The sequence below is a fragment of the Periplaneta americana genome, chromosome 11, assembly GCF_040183065.1.
Source record: "Periplaneta americana isolate PAMFEO1 chromosome 11, P.americana_PAMFEO1_priV1, whole genome shotgun sequence".
Classification (NCBI taxonomy): domain Eukaryota; kingdom Metazoa; phylum Arthropoda; class Insecta; order Blattodea; family Blattidae; genus Periplaneta; species Periplaneta americana.
In genome coordinates, this window is record NC_091127.1 from 155,775,092 (window position 1) to 155,798,898 (window position 23,807).

The window sequence follows — 23,807 nt, forward strand, 5'->3', positions numbered from 1 at the left end:
TAGGGACGGATGGCAATGAACCTGCGGGTTCCTTAAAAGCCATTTGTAAGTAAGTAAGTAAATAAGTAACCTTAAAATCATTAGCTGTTTTCTTTACAATACCTTTAATACTGGCCTCTATCTGTATAATATCATCTCCAGTCCCACATTTTAGTGATCTATGCTCCAATTCCAACTCAAAAGGTCGGACGTCTGGGTTGTCTCCTTTGGCCTCATGCTCCAACTCCACCTGTTATGATACTGTTATTATAATGTGACCAGAATTTCTGAATCTCAAAATGGAACACTTATAAATATGTACTACAGCTTCGCAGAAAACTTCTTCTTCTACTGGTACAACAATCAGTACCACAAAGAGAAATTTAATTCTCTAAGTTTAAAATAATGTAAATACAACGTAGACAACTGTTTTAAGATGTATCATGTATGTAACATAATTACAAAAACGAAACAAAATTGCGTTACTCATACTACCAGGTCATCATTTTGTTTTTACTAACATTACTAATATTAACCTGGCTATACCTTTGAATTAACGGTTAACGGGAAACACTGTTACCCCCTTCCACAACAAATTGTTGAAAATGATGGCCGTTCATTTTGATACAGGCTTCAGTTCTTTTATGTACAGCACATGTTATCCAAAACGTTTTTAAGCATATCTTCTCAAATTAAATGTATTGTTTCTGGAATATAATTATTTAATTCTTGTATTGTTGTAGGATGTTTAACAAACACAACTGTTTTACAATAACCTCAAAAGAATAATGCAAAGTATCAGTCGACATGGGGGGCCATAATCCTGTGCCTCTTGAAATAATTCTGTACCTACTCTATAACAGAGTACCTTACGTACTGTAAATTCAATGTTCACTTCTGCCCGATTCGCACAGATAAATTTACTCAGATTGCTATCTGCTGTCCGCCCAAGTAGTTATGTCGCAGGGTCGTAGAAAGAGAGGGAAATCACGTGATAGTTACTTAACGAGACCCTTTTATTTAAATTATTTTAAACAGTTGTATAATATTACGTAGACGTCCAATTCCTGACCACAAATGTTTTCAGAAAAGAGCTGACAGCCCAGCCACTAGCCTTTAAAAATGTGCCAGCAGAAATGGGTGGGGGAAACCGGGAAGAGACGTAACCAAACGGATACAGTACCTGTGCGAAAATATGATTCAATAATGAATGCACTTTATTCACTGGAAAATACGACCATATTTCTGGAACGTACTACACTCACTCAGTACTGTATACTGTGACCGTAAGGCGACTTTGATTCCATATGCGGCCTTGCTTCTGTTTGGAGTACGGGTGGAAGTTTACTAGTAGAAGGGGTCGGAGGGAAGTAAATTAAAAAACTCAGGTACAATAAAAATTGAAATAAAAATAAAATGTCCTTGTATAACACAAAACACAAAATTACAGCCTATTCATAAATCATACTACTCCTATTGGGTGTCTCTTTCTACTGAATAAATTACTACAAAAGGTTTCTTGTTTTCCTTCAGAAAATTGAAAAAAATCAAGGAAACTGTATTTGAAATTAACTTTGGTAATTAACAACGTCTTTAATGTATTAACTTCCAACTGTGTTTTCTAGGGTGTTCATAATTTGTTCATTCTGGCAAAAACTTTTTCAATAATATTTCAGGTGGATAAGCCATATTTTACAATTTTAGCAATGTTTCTGAATGACAAAAAAAAAATACATCTTGATTACACAACTTTTAACACTGTATCACTTCGGAATATGTATGATAAGAACTTTCTTGTGTTAAATATTATTAACGTACCTTGTTAATTTAACACAAGGAAGTTCTTATCATACATATTCCGAACAAAAAAAATGTTGAAAGGACAAATGCTGGAATATTTCTTCCCATCTCATATTATGAACTTCGATCTCCCCTGTATGTCACTGAGTACCAGTACTTTATACCATCGGTACTGAATTACTTCACATCAACATATTCACTGAACATGGCTTTGTCATCAATGTTCGAATTGGCAGAGACGTTTGTGATGATATCTACACACATTTCAACCTTATTCTATTTTGGGATATTGTTTGGTATGATTCTTTTTTTGCATTTTCCAACAAAATGAGACAATAGGTGTCCCAACAAAAACTGTTGGGATACCAGGACAAAGGTCTGAAAATGAGACTTTTCTGTTCAAAATGGATGTCTTGTCACATTAACTATTAGAATGAAGAACTCTGAAAAATCATGTATTTCGTTTATCGGGATTGATTTTTATTTTTATTTTATTGGGTTATTTTACGACGCTTTATCAACATCTAGGTTATTTAGCGTCTGAATGAAATGAAGGTGATAATGCCGGTGAAATGAGTCCGGGGTCCAGCACCGAAAGTTACCCAGCATTCGCTCATATTGGGTTGAGGGAAAACCCCGGAAAAAACCTCAACCAGGTAACTTACCACGACCGGGATTCGAACCCGGGCCACCTGGTTTTGCGGCCAGACACGCTGACAGTTACTCCACAGGTGTGGACTATCGGGATTGAAATTTAACTAAGTTTTATTCAGTTTGACGCTGCGTGAAATCACATCTAATTGCGTTTCAAAAGTTTAATTTATGAAAACGAAGATTATTTCTGAATTACTAGCTTCCAAAGTAAATTATTGAAAATCAAAAAAGTTTTAAAGCAATAATATTAATGTTAACCTTTGCAGTCCAGTGTCCTGTCTGATTACGTTGACTGGTAATGGTGAATTTTATTGGTGTCTGCATTGAGCATTCTTTGCTTTGGATCTCTTCAACATTGGATAAGATCAAGATTGTTACAGGCAGCAGTAGACTGAACATTATTGTCTGTAAAAATTAATGAAATTATTATGAACAGGAGAACAGACACACACACGCTCACTCACTCACGCACGCACATACAGAGTATATATATATATATATATATATATATATATATATATATATATATAATACAAGACGCGTCCATAAAATAACTTTCCCACTCGTCTCACAGCTAGCAAACCATATCTTGCGCGAAGCGACTGCGTGTACGTGATAGAGTAATGTCCTGGCATGGCGCATGCGACAGCGGAACTTCCCGAGTGCTCTCAGTAGCTTCGTTGCATTGGTTAAGTGCGGTCAGTCATAAAGTTTTTGAATGCACAGGGCATAACACCGATTGAAATTGATCGTCAGCTGTGCCAGGTCTATGAGCCTAACGTCATGAGCAAGGAGATGGTGCGTTGCTCCACAAGGTCGTCTGTGATGTTGGTTGGCCTCCCCACTGCGCTCGTCATGCACATTTTGGCGTCCTGCTAAAAATTGTCTACAGCAGCAACGCACCATCTGCTTGTCCATAGACCTGGCACAGCTGACGATCAATTTCAATCGGCGCTATGCCCTGTGCATTCAAAAACTTTATCACTGACCGCACTTCACGCGGCGGGAGCTGGAATAGGAACGTCCATCTTCAACCAATGCAACTAAGCTACTGAGAGCACTCGGGAAGTTCCGCTAGCGCATGCGCCATGCCAGGACATTACTCTATCACGTACACGCACTCGCTTCGCGCAACATGTGGTTTGTTAGCTGTGGGACGAGTGGGAAAGTTACTTTATGGACGCGCCTCGTTTATTATAGTATACAGTATAGTCTTTATCATATATTATAGTATGATTATCAACAGTAATCTCACTAGGAGTTTTGATTTATCTAGAGAAAATCAAAACTCGAGTAGGATTTAATTGAATGTTACACGATTAGAAGAAAGTATATAAAGATTAGAAGAAATAAAGTACTCTAATACAATAAAATATTGACTTACGAAGATACTAAAGTATCTTAAAATGTATTTTTGTACCATCTCATCATTACAAATATACTAGATGGCAGTAATGTGTTATTAAATGTTTTCTTAGTACCAGTTGTGGCAACTATACAATCTTCATTGAAGTCTCTGGACGATTACTAGTCAAGAAGGCTTTGTTGATTCAGTTTAATTTTTATTAAAACAGTTGCATTCCACTTCAATTATCAATTTATTATGCATTTTCCTTTATTTCTGTATGTTATATCTATGTCTGATTTCTACTGACTTGTTGTTTACATTATATTATGATTATCTACTTAAGTTTTGTGTGTGTGTACTGTACTTTGTAAATTTGTAGTGTTTTTATATTACTCCTTGTTGAGTGTTAGAGAAGGCCTTATGATCTTAATTCTGCCAGGTTAAATAAACCATTATTATTATTATTATTATTATTATTATTATTATTATTATTATTATTATTATTATTATTATTATTATTATTAGATGAATTGTCTCTAGGTGTGTATTTTCTAAAAACTACTTTCACTGCAATGACATACCTTCAACGATATCAGAAGCGATTCGTCCTAAAAACTATTTTCACTGCAATGACATACCTTCAACGATATCAGAAGCGATTCTTTGGATGCTGCTGGATTTAGCTGGGTTTGTGTTGTGACAAAAGGCGTGGAGATGAGTTAAGCTTATATTCTGTCAGACTGTGAAGTCGTCAGAACAAAAAAGTTTGTCTTATATACATCTGCAACGAGCAAATTAAAATTAATTTATGAAAGTACTTGACATTGGAGATGATCCCTCTAATTTGTGTAATGAACTGCAGGGAAATACCAAAGCTACATTTGCGTTCTGAACTCATCGTCGTTGTCATTCGCCTAATAGATTGTTTATGCTCGACCATGCCGAAATGTAGTAATTATACACCTGGTAGCAGACCTTTAATGCATGTCATTAAAGTACACCTACTCATTAAAGGTCAGGTCTTTCAGCCAATGACGACTCAGGTTACAACTGTTCAGCCAATGACAGGTCAGCTTCCTACCGTTATAAAACCGCAAGTATCGATTATTTTCGAATATGCAATCGAAAGAGAATTAGCGAAAAGTCATGGAGGCTGGAAATCCAATACTGTCGCAGAAGGTTATGTTCTGTTACTATAATAATTAGCGTTAATTGTAAATAATATTCAAATAAATTCAATTTGTCATCTCGTTTTTCAATGTCTAATTTAATTTCAATGTTATCTCTGTAGGTTCTTATGGCCTACCAAGGTCAATATGAACATCTGTTCCTCGGGAAAAATCAATACTTTCGCGTCTGCCAACATCTCACAACATACGGGACATTGGTCAAGGTCAGATACAAAGAAAATTAATAATATCAAGTTAGAAATATGGTCGAGCATAAAAGTCGTATGAAACTCGCCTATAATGGTAATTAAGAAGCTCGTATGAAAATTATGAAACTCGCTTGCGCTCGTTTCATAAATATCCATACTCACTTCTTAATTACCTTCATTATAGGCTCGTTGCATAATGTACTATTATAAATGTCTGCTTTAGCCCTAGAACTTCTATTTAGCTATTCCAACCTTTCTCTGTTTACACATTATAATTTATTTATTTATTATTTAAATTTAAATATACAAAATACAGAATATAATTACAACAATAGAAATAGAAATAAAATAATACAATCAATATAAAAAAGAAGATATAATAATATTAACAAAATTTGAGGACCGAATGAGCAGCGCTCGTGTTCGGTCGCAGTTCAGATATTTATTAATATAAAAGGAATATATAAAATAAAATAAAATAAAATAGGAACTAAAATTAAAATTACAGCTACAATGAAATTATATAATAAAGTAGGACAATTAATGGAAAAATATATATTCCAAAATTATAGAATACAAATATAATATAAGCTGATTAATTCATACACATAGGCTACATATTTATTTAATAAAATTGAAGACATTAACACGTTTCTAATTTTATTGTCATATGTTAGTGGGTTACATGTTAGAAGTTCTGGGTGTAATTTAGCTAAAGGGCCAAAATTAATGCTATGCTTTAGACCAGCAGATGTGAAACATTTAGGTTCTACTAATTTTGAATTATTATTTCGTCTTGTAGTGTCCTTTCAGCGACTCTTGCTCCCATAGCCTATACACTGCTCCGTCGATTTAGTAGAAAGTCATTGTTCAACCTACTTAGATATAACACGCAGATATACACAGACATACTCTCTTCGGAATTCCTCTACTAAATCCTGTACTTTCGCACTTGTTTATTTCAACTATAGTAGCGACGCTGTTATTCCCGGCGTGACTCCTCCTCTTTCTTACGCCTTAGGAAGTGAAGGCTCTATGAAGTCTAGGTAGGTAGTATCGTTCGTCATTTTTGTTCTTTCATTGCCGAGCTATCAGACGAGGAATCTAATTGCCACACCGTTAAACATTATCATGTCGTATCTCCTATGATAATAAATCAAACGCACTGTAATTCAGCAAATAACGTCCTTGTGTGCTTTCTACGAACGCCAACGAAAGAGCCAAAATGGCGGGTGATTATATTAAGTATTTATCGAGCCTTAGGAAATGCATAACGTCTTCATCAGCGAATCACAAGACGCACACGTTTAAATGTATCCGACCTGCAATGTGATTGGCTGCCGGAAATTAGAGCGACGGGACTATAGTAGTACATAATATCATAAACATTGCTAAACTGAAGTATATTGTACTTGTTTAGGAGTAGGGAGTCTGTTTTTAGAGTGACCCTGTAGTGCGCGTTACTTGTGTTTGTGAGCAGGGTGTCTACTGAAGGATACGTGACGTAATATATATCCCGTGCACACTTATACTCATTCCAATGTTGTTGGACTAAGAAAACGATCTTTATTCATTACCTACAAGGAATTTATTTACACTTATTGGCCGACAGAGGCAGAGAGACAAATAGTAGCTCATCGTCTCAAACGCCACCTAGTATACAACTAACGTAATACTAGGACGCGAGAGAGGAGAAATTTGGTCCAGAGCAGTAGCGGCCGGTGATCGAAATCCTCGGTGAGGCCAGATGCAACTAGTTTAAGTGCCTTCGATAGGAAATGTTTATTTATGATATTAATTATTACTGTTATTATATTATTAATAGAATTATTACTGTATTATATTATTATTAGTATATTATTATTATTATTATTATTATTATTATTATTAGTCTTATTATTATTATTCTTATTATTATTATTATTATTATTATTATTATTATTATTATTATTATTATTATTCATGAAAAATAATAATTTCACTCACCAAATAAGCTGTTATGCTGTGAGTTTCAGTGATTGTTTCAGTGTGATGAATCAACCCATATTATGTGTTGAAAATTCCCTTTCTTTCTTTTTATTTGTTTCCCTTGACAGCAAGGCCAACAGAGAAGTTTATTTTGCACCACATTACCACTTAACCATTTATGTTGCCCATACCAGGATGCAATAGAAACTCGCGTTTTAAGATTATCTGTCAGAAAAATTGTCAGCGATGTCGTAGGTATCTCAATACACTCTCTCTTTCTTTAAAACTTCCTTTCTTTCACTATTCTTTCTTCTCAAAAAAGGACACTCTAACAATGAATTAAATACACCAGCATTATTTCTCGCATTTGTTTGTGTTTATATTTTCCCGAAATACATAACAACATTGGCCCAGATTCACTACTGTACTACGAAGTACAATAGTACAACACCCTCGCTTAAGTCATAAACTAAGACATAAGAGGAGGGAATAGTGTGGATCTCTGCCTGCCGAAGAGCTGGAATTTTTGTTATTTATGGCCTATTTAGGAAGACGAGTCACCATTGCTATTCCCACTCCACTCTACCCTTGAGGCCGGCCCATGGATGTGAGGAGTGAAACCTGACCAGGCCACGAGGCCAGACGAATTGTGCCTCGGCTACAACGTTTTAAGCGCAAGCTCAAAGCCCGCGAAAATACAGGAAATGCAGAAACCAGACCCGGCAAGAACTATCCTGGCCTCAGGAACAAATTTTACTGCAAAACAGATCTATATACATCAAAAGCGAGACCCGGCACGAGCGATCCTGCCCACAGGAGCAAATTTTACAGCAAAACAGGTCTATATACATCACAAAGTTTTCAAACCCTTCTACAGCGAAATATGCTTCATTCAAATAACAAATGCATTATATAAAAACACAAAATTTGATTTCAGTTAAGCCAAGTGACTGAGGCCCGGCCTCACTTGCCTCAGTCAATCAGCCGCCACTGGTCCAGAGGCTCTAATTTAGGATTGGAAGTCTTTAGCGTGCCGGAAAACACCGACATGGGACACACGGCTGAAAGTCCCTCGTGGAGAGAGTTCAACCTTAGTGTTAATATTCGAAGATAATACCACAGTCTAGTATATACAGTCGCGAAGCTCAATACGTAGTAAATATGCAAACATTAGGTAGTTGCTCACCACTTGGATCGCTAATATCGCCTCATTACAGGCAATGCAAAATAGTACCGTCACTGTCTATTGTTTCTAGCACCCTCAAAACTCAAGCTTCGTGACTGTATATAGTAGACTGTGGTAATACCCTTCCTTCCCAGTCCTAAGGATCAGAGGTTCACCGTCATTTGACATAATAATCTAGCAACCTATTGTCTACTACGATAGTGCTGCCATCTATGCCTAGAAGTAGCGCAGCTGGAAGAACGTGCCCTCTGTGAGTATCTCGGTGAACCACTTCAATATGAAGAAAGTTGGAATGAAACTGAATGAAGCATTGTGTTGTTTGTTGTTTTTTTTTCTTTTATAGAGGAGGGACTCGAAGGCTTACACTGCAGCAATGAAGCTTTACAAAATCATGGTATATATCTGTCATTCACATATACAACGGAACCACTAGTGTCGCAGTGTCTTTAAGCAATCAATGATGGAAAAAGTTTTTACTCTTGTAAGTTAGATGAGAGTAGTAAATTGTAATCTTGTTTCTATGGTATTACAGACTCAAAGGTTTCTTTAAGAATTTTTTTTTACTATACAAATCGGTTCCGAAATTACCGGAACGACATTATTAGTATTATTATTATTATTATTATTATTCGGTTGAGAAGCTCTTATCATCCAGTCTGCTGTCCAAAAATATGAAAGTTAGAATTTATAAAACAGTTATATTACCGGTTGTTCTTTATGGTTGTGAAACTTGGACTCTCACTCTGAGAGAGGAACATAGGTTAAGGGTGTTTGAGAATAAGGTGCTTAGGAAAATATTTGGGGCTAAGAGGGATGAAGTTACAGGAGAATGGAGAAAGTTACACAACACAACTGCACGCATTGTATTCTTCACCTAACATAATTAGGAACTTAAAATCCAGACGTTTGAGATGGGCAGGGCATGTAACACGTATGGGCGAATCCAGAAATGCATATAGAGTGTTAGTTGGGAGACCGGAGGGAAAAAGACCTTTAGGGAGGCCGAGACGTAGATGGGAGGATAATATTAAAATGGATTTGAGGGAGGTGGGGTATGATGATAGAGACTGGATTAATCTTGCACAGGATAGGGACCGATGGCGGGCTTATGTGAGGGCGGCAATGAACCTTCGGGTTCCTTAAAAGCCATTTGTAGTAAAGTAAGTAAGTATTATTATTCATTTAGTGTTTTGCTCAAGGGCAGGTCTTTCACTGCAAACCCAGCTTTCTCCAATCTTTCCTATTATTATTATTATTATTATTATTATTATTATTATTATTATAACTCCGCAACAAGAAAGAAACATAAGACACACATAAGTATAAGATACTGTGACTTTTACAAGATAATTTTTATATATTTTTATTTTCTACATAATTCTACTATAATTTTTATATTACTTTTACTTTGTAATTATATCAAGTAACTTATACAATGTAAATTTTAATTAATATTAGACAATTACTTTCATTACAGTATTGGTGTATTTCTATTACTGCACATACTGTGTACGAGTGCACACTAGAAAGACCCTGTTCCAGTTATATTCCGACATCGTATACCTAATTGTAAGATTACTCCTGATAAATTTATGATCTCGTAGTGGAGTAAATGATCATAAAAAGAGCCAGAGAATGGATATCCTGCTTCACTATGTTAAATTAACACAGACTGTTCTGGTCTGTAGTATAGAAAGAGGGAGCGGGTGGAGGTGTACTACACTGGCATTCAAAGATATCTGACCTCCAGTTCTCTGATGTATATGTGAACAGTAGGGCGGAAGAAAAGTATTGGTATCAGGGTAGTAAATAATTTCTATACACATTGTTTAAGGATAAGATAGAGTGAACATTCGACACTCCTCAATAGTAGACCTGCTTCAATCACGTGAGGTTGTATCAGAATGCCGAAACAAAAATCCAACAAAGAACAGCTGATAATAAGGTGATTGAATTCAGAACGTGGGGAAAATGTGTTTGACTTAATTGATAAGAATGATATTTTTTGTAAATGTAATTTTTGTTCGAGTTAATTTATTTGAAACATAAGTAATGCAGTATAAATTTAAATTCTGAGTTCGTTCATGCAGATTGTACGAAACGGAAATATAAAAATTGGAAATTTATCTTTTGAAGAGGTGGAGAAGTTCAAGTATCTTGGAAGAACAGTAACAAATATAAATGATACTCGGGAGGAAATTAAACACAGAATAAATATGGGAAATGCCTGTTATTATTCGGTTGAGAAGCTTTTATCATCCAGTCTGCTGTCAAAAAGTCTGAAAGTTAGAATTTATAAAACAGTTATATTACCAGTTGTTCTGTATGGTTGTGAGACTTGGACCCCCACTTTGAGAGAGGAACATAGGTTAAGAGTGTTTGAGAATAAGGTGCTTAGGAAAATATTTGGGGCTAAGAGGGATGAAGTTACAGGAGAATGGAGAAAGTTACACAACACAGAACTGCACGCATTGTATTCTTCACCTGACATAATTAGGAACATTAAATCCAGACGTTTGAGGTGGGCAGAGCATGTAGCACGTAGGGGCGAATCCAGAAATGCATATAGAGTGTTAGTTGGGAGGCCGGAGGGAAAAAGACCTTTAGGGAGGCCGAGACGTAGATGGGAAGGTAATATTAAAATGGATTTGAGGGAGATGGGATATGATGATAGAGACTGGATTAATCTTGCTCAGGATAGGGACCAATGGCGGGCTTATGTGAGGGCGGCAATGAACCTTCGGGTTCCTTAAAAGCCATTTGTAAGTAAGTAAATTGATAAGGATGGTGGAGCCTTTGAGGATGTAAAGAACCGAATAAAAAATGCAAATAGTGCATTTATCCAGTTGTACCCAATATGGAAATCTTATATTATATCTAGATCTACAAAAATTAAAATCTTGAACAGTAATGTCAAATCAGTCTTATTGTATAGCTGTGAGACATGGAAAACAAGAAAAATTATACAAAATAAACTGCAAACATTTGTTAATAGATGTTTACGAAGAATCTTAAACGTTAGATGGCCAGATATAATCACAAACTCAGAACTATGGAAGATAACAAATCAGAAAGAAATCACAATAGAAATCAAAAGACGAAAGTGGAATTGGATCAGGAAAGAAGATGGAGCAGTAGAAAGAATGGCTTTGGATTGGAACCCCCAGGGTAGTAAAACAAGAGGAAGGCCAAAAAATACATGGAAGAGAACAGTTTTGGAGGAAATTGCTAGGAAGGGGAAAACATGGAGCGAAGTGAAGAAGTTGGCTACAAATAGGGTCCGATGGAGGCACTTTGTGAATGCCCTATGCTCCTCATGAGGAGATACAGGAGTTTGATTGATTGAAAATAATTTTTAAATGCTGATAAGCAATTGACTTTCAATGTTTAATTATAAGATACAAAAAATGTACGTATATTGTAATAGCATACACGCAACTGTAGTCGCTTGCTCTTACAACAGCGGAACACAGTGAGCATTTGATGTAAACAACACGTAGTTCAGAGCCCAAGATTGTGGGGTGAGTGAATATTAGCATCTATTCCACTCGCCCCCAAGATTTAATGATTAGGGGGAGAATGAATCAACTCTCTGTGGTATTTTTTTTTTTGTATTTGTTACCATAAACACTTACCTACTCATTTCTGTGTGAGATAGGCTATTTGTTTTCTTACACCGTGTCATAGATGAAAAAGTACTCAATGTCTCGTAACTACGCAACGACCCCATCGCAACAAAAGGCAATGAGAATAGCCCTGGTAACAAATACAATGGATACAATAATATTTCACTGTTGTTGAGACGATATGGAGCTTCGAAATATTTATTTTATTTATCTATTATTTATTTAACCATGACATTAAGGTATATGGATCATATGAGGAAACGAAGAGGAAGCCGGAAAATAGGAAAGACTGAAGAAAGCTGGATTTGCAGTGAAAGACCTGCCCTTGGACAGAACACTAAATTAATAAATGAATATTTAACCATTTACCTGTTTGTATATTTACTTATTTACCTATTAATCTATTTACATTTACTTGCCTATTTACTTATATATTTGTTTGTTTATTTATTTTCGCTTATTTGTTTGTTTAATTTGTTTTATATATTTAGTTATTTGATAATTTTTATACTTATTTATTGATTTACTTATTTATTTGTTTATTCAATTATGCAATACATATAATAGAGCGTATCGAAAAAGGCCGAATTTTTTTTTTCCGAAATAAAAAATTTAAGAGTTCGCAAAAGTTGCATTATGGTGACGAAGTTTCGCAAAAAAAAATTGGACTTCCTAGAAGCGCTTTTAACCGAGCTGCAGGATGTCTAAAGATTAGCGTATATAGTAAAATTTGAGAGATCTTATTGTAAGTTCTGATTACAAATTTATTTATTTTTAATCAATGAAATATGACGTTGATTTATTGATTAAAAGTCAATTAGTCCACTGCGAAATGTCCACTGCAAAAATGTTCATCATCATTAATGTTCAGTATCAGAAATGTCCCCAGTCATTAAATGTCCAATATAAATTATGTCCACAGTTATTAAATGATCATTACTTTAAATGTTCCGAATTGTTATATGTACAGTATTATGAAAGTCAAGAATAATATGTATTATTCCATCCATCTTAGAACCTTCCGGGATCAGCCGTTCAGACGGCAAGAGACCCGACGGTCTGACTCTAGTCCCGTGGCGTGTAGGCAAATCCTTAATTTGGGATTGCACATGTGTGGATACACTGGACCCTTCTCATCTGTCTTCAACCTCTAAGACACCAGGATCTCCAGTAGAAAGTGCCGCTGTCAGTAACACCATAAATATAAACATCTTGCAGATAATTATATTTTTGTCCCTTTTGCGGTTGAAACGTTTGGATCATGGTGTAGTGAAGCCAAAGCTCTCATCTCCACCATAGGCAGAAGTTTAGTGCAGCTTTCTGGGGACCCTCGAAGCAGTCAATATCTACGTCAACGCATCGGTATCGCCATTCAGTGCGGTAATGCTACAAGTATTCTTGCATCCTTCCCCGAGTCCTCTTATTTAGATGAAATTTTCTTCCTTTAATTATTCAATTTATTTATTTGTATTTTATTATAAAAAAATGTATATATTGTTAAAGGAGTAAAAAAAGTATGTATTAAACTGAAAATAAAACGATGAAAATAATGTAAACTAATTTACAATATTCTGTTACGTATTTTATTTTCTAATTTTCTTCTTGATTGGGGTCAGCATGCAGCTGCACATGATATGAGAGTGCCCTCAGATATTGTTTCACATTGCTGTTGTCCCTAAATTTTTATTGACATCTTAATTAAGTCATGGTGTTCTTCTAATTATTTATGTATTAATGAAAGTAAAGTTACAGATTTTAAATTTAGCTTAGATAGAAAAAGTGATGCTTTTCATAATAACATCAAGTTTTTGGGTATTTATATTCAAGGCGGTTTGGGCTGGAATAGCCATATCAATAATTATGATGTCGGGTAAGATATCTGAAGGAATATTTATGTTAAGATGTTTGTCTATAACTGTGGATACAAAAGTGCTATTAACTATATATTTTTCATATATTCATAGTCATCTTCAATATGGTGTTTTATTATGGGGGAATCGCAGGTCATCTTTTAATATTTTTAAATTACAGAAGAAAGCAGTGAGAATTATTTGTGGTGTTGGACCAAAGGACATTGTAAACCTTTATTTCAATCATGTCAAATTTTCACTCTTCCATCGCAATATGTATTGCAGTGTTTGTTATATATTTAATTGAATATCACTAATTCCCCATTGAACTTGAATTTTCACGAACACCATACGAGAAGTTTCAACCATATAAGACTTGATTTTTGCAGATACAAGCCTACACAAAATAATTTTTGTGCGAGATCGTGCGTATTTGCTTGGTTTCCGCACAAATCCAATCCGCGGAAAGTCTAAAATTCCACATTCAGTATTCCCAACCTAACACACATAACAATTTCCCTCTTCTTACCGCTTAAGTAACATATTGATTTTACTGCTTTAGGCTTTTAACATATTATTTTTAGAGACGTTCAACATAGTAATAATTATAAATTGGAAACTTACCACTGCAATTTCGCCTAAATTGCACTGTTAATTATTGTTTTTAAATATTTGCAAAAATTAAGTAAACTCTACAACTCCACTAAAGTTACTGCATTCGTGATGCAAGTAACATTAAGGAAGCCGTGAAAAAAATCAACAAGATTCCAGACTCATCATGGCGGCTACTTTGAACGAAAGAGATGTGGATCTAATATAATATAATATTGTTAAAATATTAAAATGAAAAATAAATCATTACATAACCTTACCGTTTGTTTTAAGTTCGCATTTATAGACTGGGGAAAAAAAGACAGACGTATATCATGGCCTTCTGGAGTATAGTAAGCACAGAAAACATTTTAAAGCAACAATGTTGAAGATAGATATTTTTGTTTTGCAAATTTGCCGTCATTGAACAGAAACAAAAATGGAGATTTCATTGCAACTAATTAGAAATTCCTCTTTCAGGTATGTAATAAAGGATCTTCACACAAAATAATGTGCGATACACGAGCGGTATGTTTTCTTTAAGTTCTCGGAAATTAAGAAAGCTCAACTACGTTTCGCTTTTTCAAACTTTTCCTCGAACATGAAAACTTCAACATACCGCTCTTGTAACGCATATTACTATTATTATATGTCTCTGAAATTGTATAATAGGTTACCAAGTTTAACTAAAAATTTAAATTACGATTTATTCAAATCTTTAATTAAAAGAAAATTGTATGAACGTAATTTGTATAGCATTAACAATTATTTTAACTTGGCAAATACTTTTATATGATCTTGTTTATATTAACGTTGCTATGCATAATATATTTATGTCTAAGCAATAAAGTAGCTATCTACCTATTTATTGTATTGATGTACAATCACGTCAGTTGTGTAGTAACAGTCCTATACTTGTTGTTTACGGAGTATTTTACGTTTAAGAGACCATTGTGAACTTGGATTAAATGGCATTCCCTGTCTCATGCAATTATTGTTTTATGTTTTGTATAAATCTCCAAACACTGACATAATATCCAGAAAATATTTTTTTTTAATTTAGATTAGAAACCTTCCACTACATTATTGGTTCTGTAACTGCCTTGTAATGCTATTTCATAGGATCTCCACATAGGAAGTGTGAATCTTGGTGATATAGCTCTCCTAGAAGAATGTTGAATAATCGTGCGTAGCACATATTTCATATTTTGATTTGTAGACATTTCTGTATATTGTATGCACATTTTGATTTATGGACATTTATATATTGAACATTTTGACTTCTGGCATTTCTGCATATTGGGCATTTTGACTAGTGGACTTATTTGACTGGACATGCAGTACTTATACATCACTGAAGTTTGATCTACAGAATGCGTCTACTACATAGACGCTTCAAGGACGTTTTCGCTTGCTCAAATCATGACAATGCTGCCCAGACCATGAAAAGGCAGTAAGGAACTTGTATTAGTTTACTTACTTACTGGCTTTTAAGGAATCCGGAGGTTCATTGTAGCTCTCACATAAGCTCGCCATTGGTCCCTATTAATTTATCCCATATAAAATGTAATTACAAATCATCACATCAGAATAATAAATAAATTAATGTATTATGTAGGCAGGCTTATGTTTTCATTCATGATTACATTCGAGGATTATCAGGCGTGTTTGGTTCCCAATCCTGAATCATTCTCTACTTGTCTTTACAGTTTACACATATAAATACATTATTTTATAATGACTATTACACTTTTACTACGTCATACTACTTTTGACCAATAAAACGGTACGGAACGGCGTGTTTCAACCAATAATGGCTGCTTAACCTACAATTTTTATCACCTCCATAACATTTGTTTGTTTGCCAACAATGTACTTTCAATAACTGCATCTTTTAAAATGATTCATGTTTATTTTATCATCTTTAATATAACTTTTCTATCATTTATCTTGTTTATATTATTTAAGTTATGTTTTAACTAGTATGATATTATGGATAGTCACATATCAGAGATTGTTTATATACTAATAATTTAAGTGGAATGCTACTGTTTTAATAAAAATGAAACTGAATCAACAAAGCTTTCTTGACTGGTAATCGTCCATAGAGTTTAATGGAGATTGTATAGTTGGCACAACTGGTAGCAAGAAAACAGCTCATCATAACACACTACTGTCATCTAGCGGAATATTTGTAATGATGAGATGGTACAACAATACATTTTCAAGATAGTTTAGTATATTAGTAAATCAATTAATGTTTTATTGTATTGGAGTATTTATTTCTTCTGATCTTTATATACTTTCTTCTAATTGTGTAATAGTGAATTAATTTTCTCTAGATAAATCAAACCTCTAGGGAGTTTCCTGTAGATAATTAAATAAATATTGTTTTTAAAATAGATTATCATCATTCTAATTTTTATGTTGTTGATATATGTATGTGAAACTATTACAGACAGAGATTAATTGATAGGAACTAAAATTTCTCTATAAAACAATTCAGCTAAAAGAAATGCAATTTATAAATGACAGCAATATGGCATTAAGAATTTACTGAAGGAGTAACGAGTAGTACACCCTGTAATACATAGAAATTGCAGAGTGCGTTGCTGTCGGAAGTTTAGTTCCAATATTTTATTAATTTATGAAGATTAACATAAATCTGTATATCAGATATTTATTTATTATTTGTAATATGAGATAATTAATACGTTTATTTATTATTTGTAATGTGAGGTAATTAATACGTTTAATTTACGATTAAACATTAAATAAGACAATTAAAATAATTTATATAAACACGTGGAGCGACAGGATTGGTGGGAGATCACGTGACATAATACAAATTGAACAACGGAACGAGAATGTTGGCCAGGTAGTTCTTGTCTTCCAAGCTGTTCTTTCATTTCCGATCTTCAAGTCGTGGGGTTCAGTTCTGTAGCGTGTAGCAGCTACGAAGAGCCAGTTGGCGAGTGATATAGGGAACTTCGGAATGAGATATATTTGCCGTCTGGGTATTTGTGTGCGCTTTAAAACTTTACATACAAAATCCGTCTGATTTTAAAAGTTGAAATTAATTTTTGTGATAACGTAAAATGCAGAATATTAGCGTGGAATTAGGACGTAGATGTTCATTCTTTCGGTTTTATTTTTTGTATATAACTTCAATAATTAAAAAGCTAGTATTTTAGTAATTCAGGGTTTAGATTTTAATGATAAATTGAATTGAAAGAAAAATTTCAGGAATATTTTTTCTCGAATGAATAGAATGGAGGTTACAAATGCATACAAATTTTTAAGTTTCTTGGAGTAATAAAACTCTGAAAGCGCAAATCTGAAAAACCGAAATCTAAATACTTGTAATTATTTGGTGGTGCGAATAAAATCCGTTCTTAGTAAACGTTTTTGAGTACGGTATATAAATTTCGTAAATTTTAATCCACTTCATTACATTATACACAGAACTAGACAACCAGCCAGTTTTCAAAATCACTGCTAAAGAGTAAATCTTAAATTGAAGTTGTCGTAAATTCTACCATAAAGATGAGCTTTTTATTGTAACCGCTCTAAATTTCACACACACGTTTCAAATATATAAGTTCTTTTACATTAATAATTTCCATTAAATTTTAATATTTCACAGTAAGCTTGATATCATAAAATTAGAATTTACTACGGAATTGCGAAGTTAATGTCGTGTCTCTAACATAATTCTCATTCGATGAATGTGCAATGAGAACTGTAATAAACTTAAAATATTGTTCTACGTAGCAATGAAATTTAGCATAATAAGAATTTTGTAATAAATAATTTCAGTATTAATATCTGGAATAAAGTTCGAGATTGCTGTTGTAAATTTTTTAACTGTTCCATTGAACGAGACGTATTTGAGTGTTGCCGAGTTTATATTGGATGTTATTTTTCTTTCCACTGGAAATGCTTGTGGCTAAATACTGAATCACATTTGATGTTCATACTTCATCACAGAACACACTTTTAGAGGGACTAATAACTTATTCTGTTATCTGTTATAGTTCTGGTTGTAATATTAATTGTAGTTGTATTTTATAGCTTGTAGTTCCTGGGTTGATGGGTGATCTTTTTTCAGTTTTATTACACACTGCAATTAATCCACTTAACACTTGGTGGAGGACATTTTAAACGAATTGAAGTATGACATTGAATGTGACATATTTAGAACCAAGTCATTGTTAATTTCTATTAATCGGTTTTGACTTTTTTTATTTCATTTATTATATTCAATAGATCTTAAATTAGCAATGAAGCTTTAAGATGTGGAACAAGTAAAATTTTACAAGATTACAATTGCAATTTTTACAGTTCTTTTTAAATTTAAATTTCGATTATTTTACAATTTTTTGGCGAGATGAAGTGAGGCCGAGGATTCGCCAACAGATTACCTGGCATTTGCCTTATGGTTGTGGAAAACCTCGAAAAAAACTCAACCAGGTAATCCGACCAAACGGAGATGGAGGCAGAGGACTCGCCACAGACCTCTCGGCATCAGTCCCATGGCTGGGGAAAACCTCGGAAGAAACCAATCGCACCAAACGGGGATCCAATCCAAGCCCGAGCGCAGCTCCGGATCAGCAGGCCATTAAAGATCGTTAAAGAATATAGGTCTATAAGAAGTTCTAGTAATGATTTTTGATATGCCTTGCATAAACGTTTTTGGTAGGCATACCAAAAGCTTGAACGAACCAAACCTGTTGCTGATCCATATTGACAAACGTTTTCTTTCGAATTGCCGAAATGGTCACAAGAACATTCAAAATCTTTTCGGTACATTAATAAGAATGGCTGTTACTGCACTTTCATTTCATTTATTGTATTCCATAAATCATTAAATTAGCAATGAAGCTTTGATGTGGAACAAGGCAAAATTTTACAAGATTACAATTACAATTTTTAAAAACTTCAATTTTAATGGTGGCTAGTTTATTTGGGAACACTTCACTTACTGCGAAGATAAATGTTAGAGAAATCTCGTATTTCCTAACTTTTCTATATAAATTATACACGGACTCCTAATATGCTTAGCCTTTTATTAATTTCAATCTTAATTCATAGGATTTAGTTTCTGAAAATCGTAATATTTACAACCTTCAATTGTGTCGATCCTATTTCGTATCTACACGAAATATTAGGCTTAACGTTCAACGGAGAAAGATAATTGTGACATCTGTTTTTAGCTTAAAATTATATCAGGAAAAGCCAATTTGGTGTTACATTTACTAAAACATTCCTATGTTGACTTAAAGCGATTGGAACCTTAACATAATTTTTTGTAGGTAAAATAAATTCGATTAAAGGTAAAGTTGTTAAATTTTTCCCTATTCAATTAACAAGTGTTCAAACTTAATTTGATACAGATTAACAAATACTAGCACAAGATACGTGGTCAGAAATTTTATCTGAAATTGACATTAAACTTCAGTTCATAAACCCTGACGGCAAATATATACAGAATGTGCCTCAAGATGCCTGCAGACTGAACGCATAAAATGGCCGAGGTAAGATGTTAGCCTAGTAGTCAAACATGGCATTGCTTATGAAATAGTTTCAGTTATCGTAATGTTTTTTCTTTTCATCTTTTTTACTTTAATTAATAAGTCTTAATTTTGTGGAATGTCCTGAGCACGAGTATATGAGCTACTCTTCCTTTGAGGGTGCTAGTGATTTATATTTTTTCATTTCATTTCATTTATTATATTCCATAGATCTTACAGTAGCAATGAAGCTTTAAGATGTGGAACAAGCCAAAATTTTACATTAAAATTACAATTTTTACAATTTTTTTTACAATGTTTGCAATCTTCAATTCTTTACAATCTTCTACAATTCTTTATAATCTTCTAAAATTCCTTTATAATCTTCTAAAATTCCTTTATAATCTTCTAAAATTCCTTTATAATCTTCTAAAATTCCTTTATAATCTTCTAAAATTCCTTTATAATCTTCTAAAATTCCTTTATAATCTTCTAAAATTCCTTTATAATCTCCTAAAATTCCTTTATAATCTCCTAAAATTCCTTTATAATCTCCTAAAATTCCTTTATAATCTCCTAAAATTCCTCTATAATCTCCTAAAATTCCTCTATAATCTCCTAAAATTCCTTTATAATCTTCTAAAATTCCTTTATAATCTTCTAAAATTCCTTTATAATCTTCTAAAATTCCTTTATAATCTCCTAAAATTCCTTTATAATCTTCTACAATATCTTTGTTCTAGCAATATATTATCAGATACAAAATGAATATTTTAGTAACGCTTTTATGATCGGATCTTTTCCAGAATATGGATCCCAGAACCTGAGACAGCCTGGTAACTTCCAAAGGATCTGCACTACAGATGCTGAACTCCGAAGAGGAAAACTGAAGAGAATTTCTCAAGTAAGTTTCGTCCTAAGTTCTCGAACACTGCTTTATTAAAATTTGCAAAATGTAGTATATTGATACTTTTTGCTCCTAAAACGAGTTTTAATTTCAAATTTTATTGGGTACTTAATGTAATAAATTGTAAATTTTTAAAAGTCCGATAATATGGTATGATATATTTGATGTCAACATTTACAACCATGTAATGTGGACCTCACAATTTTTGTATCCGGTGCCACAATTACATTCGTTACAGATATATACCTTTTGCAGACGCTCTTATACTTGATTCGACCTCGTTTAAATTGAACAGTAGTCTCCCATTAAATCCTAACAACTTAATTTAGATCATTCAAAATTGACACTTTTACGACTCTGTTCTTGATTTTCAGTACACTTATATCGAACACACACTGTTTCTAATAATACTTGTTACTAAAACGTACTACACCATTGTCCAATAAGTTCGTTACTGTGTCTGTTTCTTGTGTACATTTCATTTTCCGATCCCACTAATTTTCTGCGTGTTATACTTCACCATCCTAGTTAGCCTCCTCCACCATAATCCTCACTTATTTTCATTATCTCTATCTCTTTACTTAATTCCTATTACACGTCTCTAGTTCATTCACAATTGACACTTTATCACTCTGTTCTTGATTTTCAGATCACGTAGACTATATCGAGGACACACTGTTTCTAATAATACTTGTTACTAAAACATATTACACCATTATCAACATGCTCGATTTTTGTCGATAATACAGACGTGGACAAATTATTAACAAAATTGACAGATTTTTATGATAAATCTGTTTACAAAATTTGACTTTTCAATTTAGACTACAATTGACAATTTTGCATATTTCTATCATTACAGTAGACAGAAATATGCAAAAATGTCAACTGTAGTTTAAGTTGAAGAGTTAAATTTTGTAAAAATACATAATAAAAATCTTCAATTTTGTTAATATTTTGTAAATTAGCAAAAATGTCAGACAGTTAAATTGAAGAGTCAAAGTTTGTAAAACTATAAAATAAAAATCTTCAGTTTTGCTAATAATTTTAAAAAATATCCAAAATGTGAAACTGTATTCCAAATTGAAGAATCGAATTTTGTAAAAATATATAATAAAAACCTTCAGTTTTGCTAATAATTCGTAAATATGCAAAAGTATCAAATGTAGTCCAAATTGAAGAGTTAAATTTTCTAAAAGTATACAGTACAAATCTTCAATTTTGCTAATAATTTGGAAATACACAAAAATGTCAAGAGTAGTCTAAATTGAAGAATCATATTTTGTAAAAATATATAATAAAAATCTTCAATTTTGCTAATAATTTGTCCACGTCTGTATAGAATTATAGAAGATTAAAGTTCTTGTGTTTGAAATTTGTTGCAACAGGAACATTTACTGCCATTTACTGTTGAAATTTCGATATCTCCCCTCTACAAATGAAGAAAAAAGTACTTGAATGAAACCTTTTCATATTCCTGGGCTTCACGTGATTTAGATATCCCCTCAACTAACCCACAACCTTGTCACGTACCTCGGCCTCTTATCACGTACCTATCCTTTCATTTAACCCATCTAATCCATAAAAAATCCAAATCAGAAGTCAGTCCCATGTGGTGTTGGGGATATCGAAGATTGGCCCTGTCTTACAAATATCTGCGGATTTATTTTCAGGTTCAACATCGACCGGCCTCTCAACCGGACTTCAACAACCACACGCTTCAGATGCAGTCCAACGAGGGAACTTCCCTGAAGAGACCTCTACGAATAGTAGGATTGCACAGAATGTCCTTTTTTTGTTGCTTTATGATCAGTAAGGGTCACTGGCTGAATCATTTGAGAGATCGCGAATCACCCCAGGCAAGGTGGTTGTAGTACCGTTTTAGGGTTTTAGTTTATAAGAGTCAAGTTGGCTGGCCTGATTATAGATGTCACTGCATAATTAAGGACGTAGTACTGCATTGATTTTATTTAATTTGTCGTTTCTTCATCCTTTCCAGAGCGTTGATCAGGTTGTTAGGTCTTGACGATTTCAGGTTAGGTGTTAGGATTTCAGGTTGTTAATAAATAAGACGTGCCAATGTGCTGGGTTGCATTGGTAGAGCAGTGCATCGACAGGCTGTACGAGACTTGGCAACAGATTCAGCCAGGGGCGGACATAAAGGCAACCAAGTGAAGAGGTCTGCTTAATTCTTCCAAATTTTGTGAATTCCATATCAACTTAAAAAATGGCTATTAAAATGAACTTTACTAGTAGACTATGAAGTGTGATTGGTTGTTACATAGTAAATGCAAGTAACACAAGATGCACAAAAAGCTCTCGAATGAAATAAGATGTTTAATTACATTAATAGACCGAGGAATAAAATTACGGATTGGACCTCTTCACTGAATCTATCGGCATGCGTCAGGGTAGAGTTAGTGCTGAAGCTCGTCATTCGATTTCGAGTGATGGGTATGGCATAAACCTCTAACCTAACTAGTTCAATTATAATAGCTGGGTACCTTCTGAAAACAAAATTGTCTTCACTTACTCAGCAATAACCTGGTTAATTTTCACACGAATTAATCAGAATATGATTACTGCGATTTGGAATATGAATTTAATTCTACCACAGAAGGTATCCATACAATCGAATTGACGCATGCAATGGATTCGTCCCCTGAAATGAGAGAGACGCAGCAAAAGTTGTGATCGTAAACATAATGGTGCACAATTAAATGTTAAATATGAGTAAATATAATGAAATAAGCTTTAAGACTAATATTGATATTTCTAGTAATCATAATTACATAATAAATGAATTTTAATTGTTTTAATGTAATGAAACAATTGAGAATTGATATATAAATGCAATTTAATTATAATAAAGTAATGAAGCAATTGAGTTGTGATAATGAACAAATGAATGTTTGATTATTGAAGTGCATAATTATGTTTACGATGGTGTTGGGTTGTAGTGTTGCTGTGGATCTCGACCGGTTGATTGGCTGCCGGAAGGGTGAGC

The 23,807-nt window shown here is 33.6% G+C and overlaps 1 protein-coding gene across 1 annotated transcript in view; it reads right to left on the bottom strand.

Annotated features, from left to right (window-relative positions):
* Window positions 1-23,807, bottom strand: part of LOC138709471 (hemolymph lipopolysaccharide-binding protein-like) — a 59,967-nt gene that overhangs the window by 7,719 nt on the left and 28,441 nt on the right. Inside the window, exons 2-3 of the mRNA XM_069840257.1 lie at window positions 2,692-2,838; window positions 103-229 (exon numbers count right to left, since the gene is read on the bottom strand). Of these exons, the coding sequence (XP_069696358.1) occupies window positions 103-229; window positions 2,692-2,832 (268 nt within the window). The 5' untranslated portion in view covers window positions 2,833-2,838. The remainder of the gene's footprint in view (window positions 1-102; window positions 230-2,691; window positions 2,839-23,807) is intronic.